The sequence below is a fragment of the Pithys albifrons genome, chromosome 8 (genome assembly GCF_047495875.1).
Source record: "Pithys albifrons albifrons isolate INPA30051 chromosome 8, PitAlb_v1, whole genome shotgun sequence".
In the NCBI taxonomy this organism is placed as follows: Eukaryota; Metazoa; Chordata; class Aves; order Passeriformes; family Thamnophilidae; genus Pithys; species Pithys albifrons.
Window position 1 is genome coordinate 15,481,523 of NC_092465.1, and position 17,434 is coordinate 15,498,956.

General features: G+C 47.5%; 1 protein-coding gene across 4 annotated transcripts in view; it reads left to right on the forward strand.

Moving 5' to 3' along the window:
• IGFBP2 (insulin like growth factor binding protein 2) overlaps positions 1-17,434 on the forward strand; it is a 58,099-nt gene that overhangs the window by 38,127 nt on the left and 2,538 nt on the right. For all 4 annotated transcript variants that reach the window (XM_071562647.1, XM_071562648.1, XM_071562649.1 and 1 more), the window contains 2 exons: positions 14,585-14,808; positions 16,177-16,317. In XM_071562647.1, the coding sequence (XP_071418748.1) occupies positions 14,585-14,808; positions 16,177-16,317 (365 nt within the window). The remainder of the gene's footprint in view (positions 1-14,584; positions 14,809-16,176; positions 16,318-17,434) is intronic.

The window sequence follows — 17,434 nt, forward strand, 5'->3', positions numbered from 1 at the left end:
GACCCAAATACTGCAGACACTGTGTGTATTTTGCTTCTTTGGAGCTCACTGGGAATGGGAGACCTTCCTAATTCTCTTTCAAAGAGAGGGACACATACCAGCTGGTATATTTCATGCAGAGAGTGGAAGTGCTCTGATACTGGATGTTGCCACTCTACTTTCTCTGGTGCTGTAACAAAGCCTATCTTTGAATGCAGAATTTGCATTACCTGTAATTGTATCTCTTCCCTGCTAAGAAACCTTCCCTTCAGGGCTACCTGTTTGCTGCTCCTCCAGGTGCACTTTCTAAGTGATGTAGGACAGAGTTGTAGTGAAATGAGTTGTTAACTCAGCTCTTGCAGCTTTAGGGATGTCTCTGGTCTGGAGGAACTTGATGATGAACAGAGCTGTGGCTGTGTAGGGATCAGCCCAGTGAAGCTGGTAAAAATGAGATCAGCCCAAGGATTTTCTTACCATGGTATTCAATAGGAAGAGTCAAATGCAAATATGATGATTGCAAGCACATGTGGCTGTCCATTTTGAGACCTGTTCAGTGAAAACTGAATTTATCTGTTTGCCAAGAGCAACATGCTTTTCCCTTTAACCCTCAGGAAGCCTTTCAGCTTTAGTCTGGCTGACACCATAGTAGTTTATTTAGCAAAGCAAATCATGGTGAGGCTGAGGAAGTGGTGTGAGAGGCCACAGCTGGGCTTTGTGAAAGGTAGGGATGGGGCAAGGGAGAAAACAATTAGGTAAAAGCAAGTGTTTTGGTGCAGAGTTTTAGAGAGGGACTTGTAATGTTCAGTGGTAAATAGCTGGTTAATCAATGTCAAATTGTCTCTTGAAAGGCCTCTTAATTATTTCAGCCTGTGCCAGACACTGATATCCTTGAAACCTGAAAAATCCCATTAGAAGGTGCTTTCCTTGGGGCTGAGCCAGCATGTTTCACTGTGTGACAAGAGTGAGTGACGATGGGCTGGGGCTGTCGGAACAGCAATGGGGATGGCACTGGAGGGGTCTGCCTCTGTGTCAAGGCACCCTGCGCAGCTTGTCAGGAGCCAGCAACAAATCCCTTGCCTCTAGGGTGCTGTCCCAGCTCTTCAGTTAGACAGGCAGTGATAAGAACTGCTGCTGCTGTTTTCCATGTGCCCTCAACTTGTGCCAAAGCCTTCTGTAGTTGTGAAGAAGCTGGGCATTTTTCTGTCTTTTGAAAGAAGAGGTGTCCTGGCTCCCAGCACCTTGCCAGGGCTGCAGTTCGTTTTGGAGGTGTGATGGAGGCATTAGTGGCACACAGCAGGTGTACATTCCTTTCTGAATGTCACCCATTGGCTAAGGAGTCTTGAAACCTGTCTCAACAGGGTATAAAGACTTGAACTATGGTGTTTAGGTCTTTTGCTGACTTGTTCCTGTGAGCCAAGAGGGAGAACTATGAAATTGTGAATAGGGGGAAGAACAAGAAGATCACTATTTTTCAGTTTCATTCAACATCTCATGAAAAGATCAAGCGGAGCACAAAATTAAACCATGAAAGTCATTGCTGTAGTAAGTTGGAAATGGCCTTGATATAAATGGCTTCTAAAAGGAAGCATAGAAATTCATAGATATGGCTGGCTATGAAACATGATGATTCATATGCAGCCTCTGGCCTGGAAAGTTCCTATGCCACTAGATTCCAGAAGCAAAGTAGATGATCAGTCTTTCTGCTCCTCCTAACTTCAGGTGCTGACCACAGCTGTACCTGCTGTGGGTCACAGGGATCAGTCTGGTGCTCCAAAAGCACACTGGTGCCTTGGCAGGGAGACGTTGAGGCTGGGGCCTTGAACAAGTTGCCTGCAGCTGGATGGGTCTGCTCTATTCATCCTTCAGCTTCTGAGTGGGTGAGCTGCTGTGTCACAGACTCATAACTGGTTTGATCTCTGCATAAGGAACTGCTGCAGCTCGCTGCCTTTCTGCTCCCTGTCTCACTGGGACTGTTTTTGCCTCTAGTGAAAAAGAGTGCCAAGTAACTGTTAAATGCACAGCAACATCCACTAACAGTTTGGGATAGGAAGTGCAGGGTTTAATTACATTTTGACCCTCTTTCACTTTACTGTTCAGACACTTCTTTTCCTGAGCTTGAAGTCTTGTTGGACTGGGACAGGAAGGACCAGGGGAGCTCATTTGACTGCTGCTAATGCGCCTTGCTTTTTGCTCGCTTCAAGGGTGGCTTTTGTGTTTAGACATCTGAGAAAAGATACCAGGCAGCAGGGATAAAAGATGGTTGGACTCGGCACTGCAGCATGAAATCAAACTGGAACACAGCATTAGGACAGCTGACAGTGCTTTGAATATCTTATTCTTGTAGGAAAGGGGATAGGCAGGACATTGACACTCGCTTCCACTGGAAGAGTTGAAAGCCAGAGTTTACAAGGTGTGATACTGGCTGACCAGGTCTCCCTAGTACATGGGGGCAGAACAAGTAGCTGATGGTCTGGGCAGAACACCTGGGGAGATGACTGGTGAGGACTGAGGAATGTACCTGATGGGCATGGAAAGCAAATGGTATAACTAAGAAGCTTGCTCCTGAGTATCTGAAGTGTATTGTGGGGATTGCTGCATCACTTGATCTAGCCACTTACCCTGAAGCTGCAATAGTCCTGGTTTCAGCAGGTTATCCTGCTTTTAGCAAGTACAGAGTTTCTGGGCTGCATGTGTGAGTTGCATCCAGTGTTAGCATTAAGTAGCCTAATTGTGTGCATTTGGTACTCCACGAAAGGCAGGCTGCTTGCTGAGCACTCCCAGCCTCAGTCTGCACTGAGAGAAATACCTCTGGGGCACTGCCCATGCCACATCATAGCTGAAAGCTGTGGAAGGATGCTGGGCACGGGACCCTGGGAGGGTGCTGTAGGCCAGTGATGGTGCCCTAACTCCTTCCCTAAGGTGGCACCAGTCCTGTTCTCCCAGTGGCTGGGAAATACTTGGGGTGGCTGAGTGGGAAAGCAGCCAGCTTTACAGCCAGCGATCCTTTCTGTTCCCAACTACTTGGAGTCTGACTTCTTGTCTCTCAGGGAAATGGGCATCTTTTAGCACAGGACTTGGCAAAGGGGCTTTCAGGTAACCTCTCCCTTGTCTTCCCCTCTTTGGTGGGCATGAAGGACCTTTGGACATTCTGGAAGGGATTTCAAGCACCCCATGCATTGAAAGCAGGCTTCCTGAGCTGGGCTTTTCTGTTGTGTAGGCCACCTGGAAGGATGTGCCAGAGGAACCTTGCAGAGCAATTGTTTGTGAGCGGTAGCTGGCACCAGCACAGGCTGCACTGGGTGGATGGAGGGGGACATGGGGGCTGTGTTTTGATTCTGCGTTTCCTGTTTGTTGTAACTTGGCAAAGTTTCAGAGACTGCAGGGGCAGCAAGATCTTTTTTCTTTCTTTTCTCTATGGCATATACTGAAACACCTTCCACGACTAACTCTGGTGGGTTTTTTTTAGAGGGGGGAGAGAGTGGTAAAGGAGGAAAAGGAGGATTGGTGGTGTTGGGGCTCTGCAGCTTTGAAGCACATAAACCGGAATTTTTAGGATGGGTTCATTATCTAGAGAGGAGACTTTGCTCAAAGCAGCCCCAGAGCATGTAAGCAGCTGTCACAGGGCTTTTGTTCCTTCTTCAGGTGGGATTTCAGTGGAAAACAAAATTAAAAAGGAGGAAGGAAAAAAGAAGCGAACTTCAACCACACAAAACCCTCTCCCCAGGGCCTGGTCAGAAAATGGAGATAAAACAGCAATAAAGTCAAGTGCTCAATTAAGCCAGATGTACGTGCTTTAAAGCACTAACAGATGTGGCAACAGTGGCTCTAATGAAGTGGAGTTTTATGGACAAAGTGCAATGGAGGTGGGTGTGGGTGCCCGTTGCTTCCCAATGGGGAATAGCGCAGCAGCGCTTTTGTTCTGGGAACTGATGAAAAGGAGCGTATGTGGCTGCTCGAGGCTGGTGTTTCCCACTGTCTCCTTGGCTCCTTCCCCCTTGCCTCTGGGATGGCTGTGGTTACAGAGCTTTGCAATTGTGGTGGTCTATCTGAGAGCAGTGTGAGTGGGTTAATTACAATGCTCCAAGGCAATTTATCTAATGACAACCTCCCACCTTAGGGCTCCTGGGAGGTTTTGGTGGCCCCCTTGATGTGTTCCTTCCTTAGACCCTGTGCCTGGGGTGTTACGTGCCCTCAGATGACTGCTGCATTTTGCTTTGCAAATTTGGGGATTGAAAAATACAATACATAATGGCCAGGTAAAACCTGTTATTCACGTGCTGTACAACACTGGCAGTGTAGTGGAGTAACACTTGCTGCAGAGTGGCTGGCTGGGGAGGCTCACCTGTGCAGGCTCCCACCATGTGCAGGGTTGGTTTGGAGAAGGACATTAACATCAGTATGCTACAAACCAGCTGAAGGTGTCTGGCATTTTGGGGTGAACTCCATGAGAACACTAGTCCTTCTTGAAGCCAGGGGATTCTCTGCATTTCCTTGCAGAAGCTCAGTGTTAACTATTTGGCTTGTTTATAAAGGCATGGGACAGTCACCTGGGGAACATCACACCTTTCAAGGGCTCTTTGCCGCAAGCCTGGCTATCTTCCAAGCCTTTACGTGGTATCCAGATCCTCCCACCAGGAAAGGGGTGCTGTATAGATCAGGTGCATGGCAAATGTACTAGGGCACTTGGTGTTGAGCGTGCTGGTTGGCTGTACACAGAATGCTTCCTGGAGCTCTTTGAGTGGGAAGCTGACTGTTGCACACCCCAGCTTCCCTTTCAGTTGTTCAGCTGGCTTATCACATCTGTCTCCATCACTGTTTTGTTGTGGCCCGATTTTTAAGCTTTGCAATGCCTCTCTCCTCCTTGGGAATACAGCCTACTGGTGTTCCCCTTTCTTTTCTTCCTTCCTCTACCACAGTTTTATGACTCTCTCTTCCTGCCTTTTGCTCAGCAGGAGTCTGCATACTCCTGAGGTTGGAGCTTGGGTAACTTCATGGGTGGCCCAAAACAGAGAGTCATTTGCAAACAAAGTGAGATCCAGCCCCTTCTTCTATAAAGGCAAGAGACCAAAGCAATGACATCAGAGTGAAGCAGCAGGATGCCTGGCACTGCTTCCCTTACACCTGTGGGGAGGAAACTTCCCCTTCTGAAGGCCAAGTGACATTGATGTGGTCATGCTGTAGACTCTGGAGGCTGGAAGTCACTGAGACCGTAAAGGTAACTTGCATTACTTACATGTGCATGGCCCTTGTATGCCACAAACTTCTTACAGATTAGCCTGTGTGCAGTAAATTGCTGCCTTCTGGTAGTCTGTCCGTGAGTCTGAGCCCTTCATGGGGCACATGTGCATGTGCTGGTCAGCAGTGGGATGAATCTGCAAAGTCTTAATTTGGGCAAAGCTCCTGTTTATTTCAATAGCAGTGTTATATCAGTGAAGACTTCATGCTCAGAAAGCGGCAGTTACCTTGTTTCTGTAAATACACAAAGTAAGATAAATAGTAAACGTACATAATAAATGCATGTGCAGGACCAGGTTCAGTTCTCATGGAATATGCTAACATTCAAATTCTGCCTCTGCCCCTAGCTGGGAGAAGGATAAAATAAGGGTTAAAGAAATTGAGCAAAGTGACTGCAAACCCGAGTGAAATACTGCCCCAAAACCACATGAACAGTGTTTTGACATAACCTGAAACAATTGCAATGTTACTTAGTTGGAACATCAAATGAAGACAAAATCCCAAACAACCTAGGAGCAGCTCAACTAGTGCCTTAACTGTGGGATATAGTAACTCAGTAATAGCCCTCATGAGAATGGAAGGATAATGGTTATGAGTACTGGAGGCAGCTGGGAGATGCTGGTGGGCAGAAAAGACTCAAATTACAGCAGATACTGCCTCTTTCCATTCACAGTTCAGTGGTCTGGTTTTATTTGGAGGCACTTGTGCTTTATCCCTGGGAAATGCAGGTTTCTGGGGAAAAAGCCAACACAGAGTTGGCTTTGAGGGCTGGTGCGTGGCTCAGGAGCCGCATGGCGGGGGAGGGGGAGGGCAGTAGGTCCAGCAGACCTCGAGGTGACACTTGGTGGGTTTCTGAGAAGGTAGGAAGGAATTACTGTGATATTAGTATGTTTTGAAAAAGTCAGACTGTGAGGAAATGCACAGTGAGATTTGGGTGGGTGGTGAGGGGAGCCCTGGACTGAGCTGCCGTCTGGAAAATCTACTGTGGAAAAGTGAGATGTTATTTAAAAACTGGTAATAAAAATGACTGAAGTTCATTCCATTTGTGTGCATAATAGACTGGAGAAGCCAGTGTGTCTGAGAAGGGAGTGAAGCAATACCAGAGATAGATGAGAGATAGCTCTCACTTGCAGAGTGGAGCACTGCTCTGACCTTTTGGGGACTTTAAGTATTTTTTGGTTTATTTGTGGTTTGTTGTGGGTTTGTGGTTTTTTTTCCCTTCCTTCCTGATTTTGAGGCTTTTCCACCTTTCTGCAGGGTGAACGATCAGACTTTTGGCTGTGCTGCACACAGCCTTCCCAGATGGTTCACTCCTCTGCCATAGGCTCCTCTAGTCATGGTGTGTCCGGAGCCATTTCCCCACTAGCCATTGATCTTGATGGGGTTGTGAATAGGCATCACAGGGCACAGTTGGGAGCACTTCCTCTAGTAGCACATCTTTCCTTTGTTGAGGTTCAAACCGATTTTTGACAGTCTGTCGCCAGCAGTGTTTGCTTGTTGCTGCCTGCACCTAGAGAAGTAATCATTTTAAATAGAGAATAGTCAGGAAAGGTCCTGTATACTCTCTGATTTTTTCTAAAATGTTTGGTGTGAATTTGGAGTAGAGTTTCTTGTTTGTGATTGTGTGTCCATCAGATCATAAGTCCTTCATCAGCCCTTCATGGCAGGCTGCAATGTCATAGCTGGGAATCAGCCTTGTTGAGATTCACAGCTCCTGTAATTCTGCCAGCATCTATCTCTCCTGCAGGAAAGCAAGGTGAAGCAGCCCAGTGCCAAACAGAGATCATCTAGATAATTAACATGCAGGCACCCTCATGGAGGCTGCGGTAAGGAAAGCTCTTCTGTGCTTGCATAATCTAGACTGTGGGATGCAAAAGCCCCAGTGGATTTGGACTTGGGATCAGAGATCAGCCCATGTTTCCACTGGGAAAATGAAGGTAATTCAAATGCAGCAGTAAAACCTGTAGGGAACGAATGAGGTGGTTTTGTGGTCTGGTTTCATACTAGAAATTGATAGGAACTGTGGATTTAGGACTCAAGCTTATACTAGAAGTTGGTGCAAGATTTTTGGGGTGCCTGGGGCAGTGAAGACCACACAAATGCAGGCGAGTGACTGAGGAAGGAGAGCAGACTTGGCCTGGTAAGATTTAATGGCATGTTTCATTCAGGAAGAAGCCCCTAATGAATAAGTGCTGACTACTCTGGGGATTTTACAGATGGGGTCAATGTCAAATTGGGAAGCTGCCGTACAATTAATTTAAGCTTGGAAGTGTTTTCAAGTTAATTCATTTGGTTCTGCTGGGAAGGTTGCAGCTTTGCAGAGGGCTAATCGGAGGAGCGTGTTGAAAAGACTGGGATATGGTTCACTAGCAAGGGGGAATGCTTTTATGGTGGCAGGGAGCTCAAAGCCTCACTCAGCAAAACCTTCCAGACATGTTAGGGTCTTTTCCCTGAGCAAGCTGCCTTCACACATGTTGAGGTTAAGCACACTCACAAAACCACTGTCATCAGCTGTGAGATGAGACCCTCTGGCTTTTCAGCCTCAGCTTTTAGGTGAGTCTGGAGAGTCTCTGCTGTAGGTGTGCCCTGGGGTGCTCAGCAGCTCCGTGCTCAGATGTGGTGGAAGAAAAACAGGATTGCAAGTTAAACTTTGGTAAAGGAGGCGACTTTGAAACATTATCCTTCATTCTGAGGGTCCTAAACAGCATTTTCACTAACAGTTTTTGGCATAGAGTAGCCAGCTGACGCGGGAGGGAGCAGGATGTTGCAAATAACATGTGCAGGCTCACAGCTGGCAGGAGGAGGACTGGTGCAGACCTTCCCCAGTGGTAGTTTGTGCTTCACTGTGTCTGCACAGAGTGGGCTGATAATGTGCTACACGGCCCATCAGTCAAAGCGTTTGGAAAGAAAGCTAACAAAACAACCCCTGCTATTTTCTCTCTCTTCAGCCTGGCTGCACATTTCCATGAAATGGTGGAAATTTACTATTCTTTAGAATTGTATTGCTGTTTGAGATGCCTTTGGCATTTGCTGACAAGTTCGTAGATATATTGGGAGGGGGGAGGAGAACTAATAGGGAGACAGGCAGTCATACAAACATGCACATGCAGAAACACAGAGGCAGGCTGTGTATTTGCACAAGTTCTCTATCCTTGGGAAACTGGTTACAAATATGGTTAAAAAATCCCCCCAAAAGACTGTTTGAAGTAAAACCCAGGGGAAGGGATATCTGGGACTCTGTACTTTCCTCATCTGACATCAGCTCGTCAGTATTGCTTCTGTGCTTGCTCAGTGCCAGAGGAGTTCGTGTGCAGAGGGCCACAGGTGTGCTACAAGGCACTGTGCACTGGTAAGAGATTCTTCTCTGACTTTGAACCTATATGGAAGGAGGAGGGAAAGGTGAACTCCCCTGTCACTAGGAAAAGGCAGAGAAAAGAGAGCAAAGCAGGCTGCTGAAAGCTGTGCTGCTGCGAGTCAGTGTCCCTGTCACTTCCGAGGAGCATAAAGCATTTCCTGCAGGATGCCTGAGTCAAAGGAAAGCACTAGGTGCCCCTTGGATCACCCCTTCGGTGCCAGCTGCTCAGGGCAGGGACAGAAGCTTGCTAAGCAACTCCTGGCCAGAACATACCGTTCCCTCCCCAGGCCTGCCCTCCCTGCTGGTAGAGATGGGCTGAAAAGATCTCACGGCAAAAAAAAAAAAAGAAAAAAAAAGGAAAAAAAAAAGGGTGTTTGCAGAGCCCTAGGGGATCTCAGATTGCTTTGTGGACAGCTTATCACAGTGGTAAAACAAGTTCTTGGAGTCTGATGCAGGAATTTTCTGGCTGTGATGTGCAGTTCCTCACTGTTACTGATCAAGTTGGCATGATGAAACAACTCTGTGAGAGCAGGCAGGCAGAGGGTCCCAGGAAGCAGCCCTCAGGAGTGCTTTAGCAGACTGAGAGTTCCTCTGAGCTGATCTGTGTCTCACAGAAGCCTATGTTTCTGAGCGATTTGGAAGACCAGCCTTCCTGCCAGTCCTCCTGAAAGCTGGATGGCACAAACACCTCTGAGCTACTCAGTAATGCTGGCTGTATGTCCTTTGCAATCAAAACAATAGCTTCAACATCCACATGTTGCCTGTGCAAAACTGGATGAGGAGAGGGTAGCAGGAGGTAGTATGAGGGGGTCGCTGTAGCCCTGGGTCCTTTCTGTGGTAGGGTGGGCCAGAGGACTTTTTTTTTGGCAGTTCCTGCTCTGAGGAAATGTCATTTAAAATATTTAATTTTTACTATTTATTTATATTATAATATTATTGTTATTATTTTGTTATTAATTATTTAAAATTAACTTTTAAAGCAGTGAAGCAAACTTTTTCTGCGGTATCTGAGCTCCAGGTCAAAACCACACACACTAGAGTTGTTGCACAAGAACCTTTGCCCAGGGTTGTCCTGAAAGTACTTCCCAGACTAATGAGGCAGAGGTCACCAGGGCTGCAGTCGGGCTTTGTCAACTCTTTCTTCACCTTTCCTATTGTTATGCCGTGGCTGTTGTGCATATGAAAGCTCAGGTTTAAAGGCTCGGTTCGCCTCTGGCTGCAGAGGACAAGTGCTGGGTTCCTGGCAGCCTGGGACAGGCAGCTCTGCTCCTTAAAATAAAAAGTGGCAAGCGAAACCCAAACCAGGCACTTAAATTATCCTGAAATGTTAGAACTTGTGGACACAAGAATCTAAAGTATTAGAGCCCCCCCCCCCCCCCAAAACAAACCAAGATAACATGGACACCGCTGCTCAGGGTGAAAAATCTCTCCATGGATGGATGCTGCATTCCCACAGCCCCAGCTGTGCTCGCTCCTGTGCCGTGTAGTGGCACTCCAGGACTTGGGCTGCTGGATTTCCCCATTTATTCCTCGCACGACTTTGGGCGGCACTCTCAAATTTTTCTGTGCCTTTTTTTTCTTTCTTTTTTTTTTTTTAAACTATGTGCAAACCAGGATGACCACCTTTCTTTCCTTAGAGTAATTACTGACTTGCAAAGCCTTCAGGCATTTTCAGAAGGAAAGTGCTGGCCAGCGGAGGCTGCGATTGCTGCGAGAGCGAGGTACAAGTAAGCCCGGTCCAGCCCGGGACACAGTTGGGACTCCCAGTTAGTGGGACTTCAGTCAGGGCTCTGGAAGGCTACTTGGGTGGAACTTTCTGTGGGTCTGGGACCTTAATCAGCGCTTGAACGCTATGCAAACACCCCGGGCAGATAAGAAAATGCACATGAAACCCTCTGGGCAAGCTGTCAATTGGAAAGTGAGTGCAGAGAGAACAGCGCTGGGGATGGCGGCTGCGGCCCTTGGCATGGTGCTTGTTCCCCGTGATACAGGCTGGCCCTCCTGTGCTAAGTGAGTGCTACTGGCTCGATCCCGTCCCGCAGCCCACATACACTTCAGAGTTCTTCAAAGGGATAAAGATACATTTTTAACCTGAGGCAGCTGCCGGGTTATTGTATCGTACTTTTTTCTTGTAGCTCTGGAAGTGGCAGGTTGTTTTTCAGCTCTTCTGTTTCTCAGCTGTCTCGTCAGGGGTTTCTAGAGGTCTCAAACCAGATTCCCGAAAATTTTAGAACTGGAAATTGGTAGCCGCTTTTGAAAACACTGGCGAGACTGTGCAGTTCCCTACAGATGTAAGCTGATGGCCTTTTGAACATGTTTTTTCCTCAGCCAAGTCCTCGCCCCATTGAAACCAATGGGAATTTTCCTTGAAAAAGGCCATAAAGAAATAATTTTCTTGGCAAGGAGAGAGGTGTTTCATGGGCTCAGCATCAGTGTTCAGGAGAACTAAGCTATCTGCTTAGATTCCTGCCACACTTGTCCCACCCTTCACAAAACTCTCTACCTTTTGATCCAAAATAGCACAGGAGATGTTTTCCACATGCCAAAGGAAAATGGAAGACCTATAAAACATAATTGTTTTGGAGTTTGGCACCACTTCCTTACAGATATATTTAGTGTGAACTGAAATGGGTCAGCAAAAAGGCGTTAGCCAGGATGACAAACAGATGAGGGTTGTGTATCTTGAGGCAATTATATACCTGCCCATCCCATGCCAGTAGGATTGGTAGGTGGCTTCATTAGTTCATAGATAGTCATAAGCAAGTATGCATGACTTGCAGCTTTTGGGCAGCATTATAAAGCATTATCTGGCTGTAATAGGTGGTGTTTGGCTCATGGCATGCTCTGTGTTCTGACCTTTAGTCTTGACCTCTTCACTATTCTTGTTGCTATCTGGCCCATTTGCTCTTTGAAATGTGGTCCATGACACCTGATGCTCAGCCTCCTCGAGGCTGTGCGTGCAGTTTGTCCCAAAGGAAATGCTGGTGCTTTGCACATGGGACAAGCCTCTTCTGTCTCAACAACCTTCCTCTGTGACTGAACCATCCCTGGAAGCGTCAAGTCAGGACAGCTTCTAAGAGCAACACTGGATTTGGGAGAGGGAAAAGCTGTGGGGGGCTCTGGCATCAGCCCCAGGTGAACCAGTCCAGCTTGGCAGCAGGTGAAGGCATGGCTCACCATGGGTGACTTGGTCTTGGAGAGGAGAGCTTGTAGTCCGTAGCCGCTAGACCTTCTTGGCCTCTGATCCAGTCTTGCTCCTGTGATGGTGCCTGGGGAGCCAAGACCAATCTCTGCTGTCCCTTGGTGTGTTCATGCACATTGGCTTGCACACTCCACTCCCATTGGTGGTTTTCTTTGGGCTGACATTTGTTAGCATTGGAAAGTGAGAAAAGTGAGCAAAAATATTATCAGAAGCAGGTTTTGTGAATGAATCAGCCGACAAGAGGCTTACCAGCTTGCCTGCATTTACTAGCACAGTGCTTATTTGGGCAGATGTCTGTATATTTTCGTTGGAAGCAGGAAGGAACAGGAATTGATGAGGGAAGGCACCACTTCCAGTTTGCTGCCTTTCTGTCAATTTGTACCATCATTTTTCTGAGTGAAGCAGAGGACTGCCATGTCTCTGAGAAGCTGCTCTGCTGCTGTGCTTGCTCTGCTGTTGTTGACAACTTGGTGGGACACCAAGGAGAGGAGCACAAAAGATGTCAGAACGCTAAAACTCTCTTAAGCAGCTCACTGAGGATCAAGGCCTGGCCAGCCTTGCCCATCTCTTCATGGTGCTTTTTTATTTGATCCTTTCTAAAGGCGGCCTCATGGCCTTCTCTCTTCTATGTGTTTCTAATTAACAGGGAAACTGGTGTATAAACAGAAGATTCCTGCTCAAAATATTGTTTGTCTGGCTCTTAGGATGATGGCCAGATGGCAATCACCAGGCAGCAGCCTAGACTTTGAGCTCGCCCATCTGGCTATCAAACTTGGTCTCAGTTCTCATCTGGAATCAATACTAAGGAAAGTATTGTGCTTTGCCAAATTGGTTTTGCCCCATGTTTGCTTTTCAGTTGCTACTTAAGCAGCTAAAAACCTGCAGACCCAATGCATTTAGTATTTCTGGAAGTGGGATGATCCCAGTATTGGGATATCTGAGGCCAAAATGGTGAAGAAGTGGAAAAAGATACTGGACAAATTCATTGAGAGATGGGTCTGTTGGTGGCTTTTAAATCCTGTGGGTCAGATGCAGTCTTCAGCCATGAAGTGCTTGTATTGCTGCTCTGCATCACATACAGGGAATGGTCCTTCTGGTGTGTCCCCTAGCAGCTGCTGATGGTCTCTCATGAAAGGCATGCTGGGCTGGAGGGGCTCTTTGATCCAACCCATTTGGGCCATCTTGCCATCAGGCGCAGCTGTGCATTTGCTGAGTAAGTTCAGATAAAACTCTTGCAGTTTCTCCTTTGTGAGCTTGGGGTTGTAATACCTGGAAAGAGCTTAAAAAGCTGTGGCAGAAATAAAACACTTGCGATTTTCCAGTCTCTATCATGACAGTAGAGCTATGCCCTGACAAAACATCATGATGCAAATTTTGGAAAAAGGAAGTGTTAACATCTGTAAGTGCTCTTCATGCTTTGTCTTGTGAGAAGCAGGAGAAATACATAAATTCAGCATTGTTATGTAAGGTAAAGCATTGCTTGCCCTGCATCGTGCACACTTTGATGTGATTTCTTTACCTCTATATGAGTGCCTGAGTTCCATAATGCTGGAAAGCTGAAATTGGACGTGCCAGAAAGAATGCTGATGTTGGGAGGTTGGCTGCTACAGTTCTCCCTTGAAATATGCTAAAAGACATTCCATGTTTGTCACCACCACCAGAATGGCCTGGTCTGTCCCCTGATGTGGTAGCTATGGAGCTGCTCTTATATAGAGAGATATAAACAGAGACATACATAGCCTGGGTTATTGCAGTAACAGATGACACGCATGTGTGGGTTGAATCAGAATTTGGGCTGGAAAGGACCTCTGCAGGTCTTGGTCCAAGCCTCAGCTTAAGGTAGAGCCCCCTTCAGTATCAGATTCAGCTACAGTGCTTGCTCAGTCAGATCAGACCAGGCAACAAGGAGGGATCACCATTCACCTTCTGGGCTTTTGGACCAAGGAGGAATTGAGATCTGTCCTCATTGCCACTGCAAAGATGAAAAGGACTGGTGTCTGCAGCATCGTGACCATTGTATCTTGCTTTGGCAAGGTTTGCTCTCAGAAATTCCCAGTGAACTGGAAAAATGCATAAAACAGAGAGCAGAGGAGGTGGAAGAAGTCCGGTGTTTATTCCCAGATTTCTTCTGATTTTGAAGTGACTGAACTAGCTGGCGATCTTGTGGCTTGCAGCAGTGGCAAAGATGAGACTGTTCCACTGTCAGCAGAAGTGGCCAAATGCAGAAGTAGAAGCTAAATGAGTAACACAGTGTATGACAAACAGTGGGAAAGATGGTATGGCATGGACGATCACTGAAATGGCAGGATCTCCAAGGGAAGTTATGGTGGCCATAGAACAGAGGCAAGGTGTTTTTGAAAGCAGGCTTGAGAATTTATTTTAGCACATGAATATTGACTAAGTGTTCCTGGAGATACTCTGGGGGATGATTGATGGACTCAAGGTATTGTTAATAATCACTGTGGTTTTAAGTTTTGGAGCTGAAGTACACTTGGCATCCCTAATCCAACTGGATTTGTGATGGGAAAATTACATTCTTGAGAAGTAGAATGTCAAAGGAAAACCAGAAAGAACTCCAGCAGCGATTTCCCCTGCTCTCTAAACTGTCTTTTAGAGTGGTAATAGCTTCAGAATGAAAGGATCTATTCTCACCTTCCAGATGAAAGGGCTAGTGCAATTTGAAATTTTTGCATGCAAACATTTTATGGCTTGGTAACCAGCCATGTTTGAAAATAATCCAGGGCAGGATGAACATGTGAGAGAGAGTGCCTGACTGAGCTGGACCCTTTCCTTGTCTGCCCTGTCTTCTGCAGATAATGGTGATGACCGGTCTGAGAGCATCCTTGCTGAGAACCATGTGGATGGCACCATGGGGATCCTGAGCGGAGCTGGTGGCAGGAAGCCCATGAAGACAGGCATGAAGGAGCTGGCAGTTATGAGGGAGAAGGTGAATGAGCAGCAGCGGCAGATGGGCAAAGTTGGCAAGCCCCATCACAACCACGAGGACTCGAAAAAGTCACGGCTGTCGACGGGCAGGGTGAGAAAGGCAGGAGGTGTGGGGAGCTGGAGGTGGGGGTGCAGCTGTGGGCTCACTGGGAAATGCTGAATGCAAAGCCTTAGTGACATCTGCAATAAACTGTCTTAAAGAGATTGAAAGAAAAAAGCAGGGAGAGGAAAAAAAAGGAAAAGCAAACATTGGTTTTGGCCTGAAGCTGGGGCTGAGCACACCATCTGATGAACTTTGATGTGCTGGTGAGGAGGCATTATTTTTATTGCAGCTTCACCTCCTGGCAGCAGAGCTGGGAGAGAGGGGGCTCCTGCTGGCTCAACACCTACCTCTGCAGGAGTGCAGCATGCCCTTTGCCCATGGACTGGCTTTCTCATACCCTTTTTCCCCTAAGCAAGCGCTAGGGATGGTCCAAGGGGATTTGGGGGTTAGAGAGGAACTGCAGAGCAGCTTCATTCCAGGTTAAGGGGGGGGCACAAGCCTCGAGGATTTGCTGTGCGACTGTCACATAAGTGAGTTCTTAAGTCCTCCCTGTCCCCTTCTTGCCTGTCCCTGTCTCCGCGCCCTCCAGACCTTGGCCGTGGCTTCCCTCTAGTGGGCAGTTTGCTCAAGGCAACTAAATGGGATGGAGATGGAGATGGAAACCCACCCCAAAGGTGGAGCATTATATATGGATATATGCAATATATGGAGCATTAATATGTAGGAAGACAGGGACAGAAAGGGGTTTTAAAAGAGAGTCCTCATGCCTTCCAAGAAATAGGCAAAACAGAGCCAAATAAGGTGCAGGCACCATCAGCTTTTGAGAGCTCCCACACTGCTGCTGCTCTTGTGCAGGGTGAAAAAAACCCCCATCCACTGCAAAAACAGAGAGGTGTGAAATCCCTTTGGCCTGTCTGGGAGCAAGAGGGATGCCTCCAGAGGCTGGATTTGGGTACTCTAATTTCCAGGGCTTCCCCTCCACTTCCATGGGGTCTCACATGCTTTGAGTTGCACTTCTGGGCCAGAACTGCACCACAGCTATGGGAGCTCATGGAAACCATCTTTGTCTGTCTGGACCAGCATGGCTTCATGTCACTTGTCACCACCCATGAAAGTCATGGTAGCATCTCTGAGGTTTGTCCTCCTCTGTGTATCCAGAGCTTGGGACCTGGTATTACATAGGCTCTTGGCCACGTCAGGCATATGGGAGGGATATGTGTGTCCACACGCAGCTGTGACACACTGATTTTGGGTGTCTGCAGGTGAAGTCTGCAGCAGGACCCAGTGACAAACCTATGTCATGAAGAAGTGCACACAGGTGTTCATCCCTACTGGTGTTTCCATTGCCCATAGTGTTGACATTGAATGATACCATTGCCCTGATGATTTTTTTCCTGCTTTCTGTGTTCTTTTCAGACCCCTTGTCAGCAGGAGCTGGATCAGGTCCTGGAACGCATATCCACTATGCGGCTGCCAGATGAGCGAGGTCCCCTGGAGCACCTCTACTCACTTCACATCCCCAACTGTGACAAGCATGGCTTGTACAATCTCAAACAGGCAAGTGGGGAGAGCGGGAGGTCTGAGGCTGACTGTACTCCCAGCAGCAGCCCTTGGCTCATTGTCTGTCCCCACCATGTGCAGCCACAGAGCACAGGCACAGATCAGGACTAGGCTTATACTGCACACATGATGTGAGGGGTGAGAAAAAAGCAATTACTGCACATGGCATGGACAGGTTTAGCAACACCCAAGTGCATCTACAGCCACAGGTTCGCAAGCGGAGATGAGACCCACATCCACACATGGTTGTGGGCAGCCCAGAATCTGTTTAGTTCAGAGTCCCTTCTTCCCTACAAGAGCTGCTTATCTGTCTAGGTCTATTTTCATGTACTTTGAGCCAGGTCTTGTCCTGGCTGGGCCTAGCTGCAGGAGGAAAGCAGAGAGGAACTGAATCCTGATCAGTCTTGCAGACAAAGCAGAAAGTGCTTCTCCTGAGGTTAGGAAGTTTTATAGTGCACTTTACTGGTTTTCCTCCACAAATCAAGGCTGGTCCCACAGCTCCAGGAAGGATTCTTTCCGGATAAGGTGGGGTTTGGGGTGCAGCATGCTTCTGAAGGTATTTATGGGACCCAGGAAAGACTCACAGAACTGAATTCTGGCTTCTTGGCTTTATCTGTGCAAAACCACCAGGTGTCAGTGGCTGAGGCATGGGGAAAAAACACCAGGAAAAACAGCAAAACACTGGCTTGTCCAGGGTTGACTGCAGTTTTGTGTGAATAGTACCTGGATATGAGGATCCCTCATAGCTGAGCTTTCGGAGGGGACCCCAGAAAACCTGCTGTTTTCATGGCTAAGCCTTTTGCTCAGGCCTACTTCTACCCCTTGATCAGGAGCATTATAAAAAAAAGTATGGTCCTTGGAGATAATCTCCCTCTGTCCCTTCTCTCATCTCTGTCCCACCTGGACTCTCACCCTCCATCTCCCTCTGAAGAGCCCCATGGGCTGGCTGGATCCTCCAGCATGAACACACTTGGAAGAGTTGCATGGGGCAGAGCTGACAAGTTGCCTTTAAGGAGATAAGCAACGTCTGGGGAAGAAGTTCAGACAGTGCAGTGATGCTTTATGTGCTACAAAAGAAAAGACAGTCTCTGCTGCTTCTTGTGCCTGGGAAACA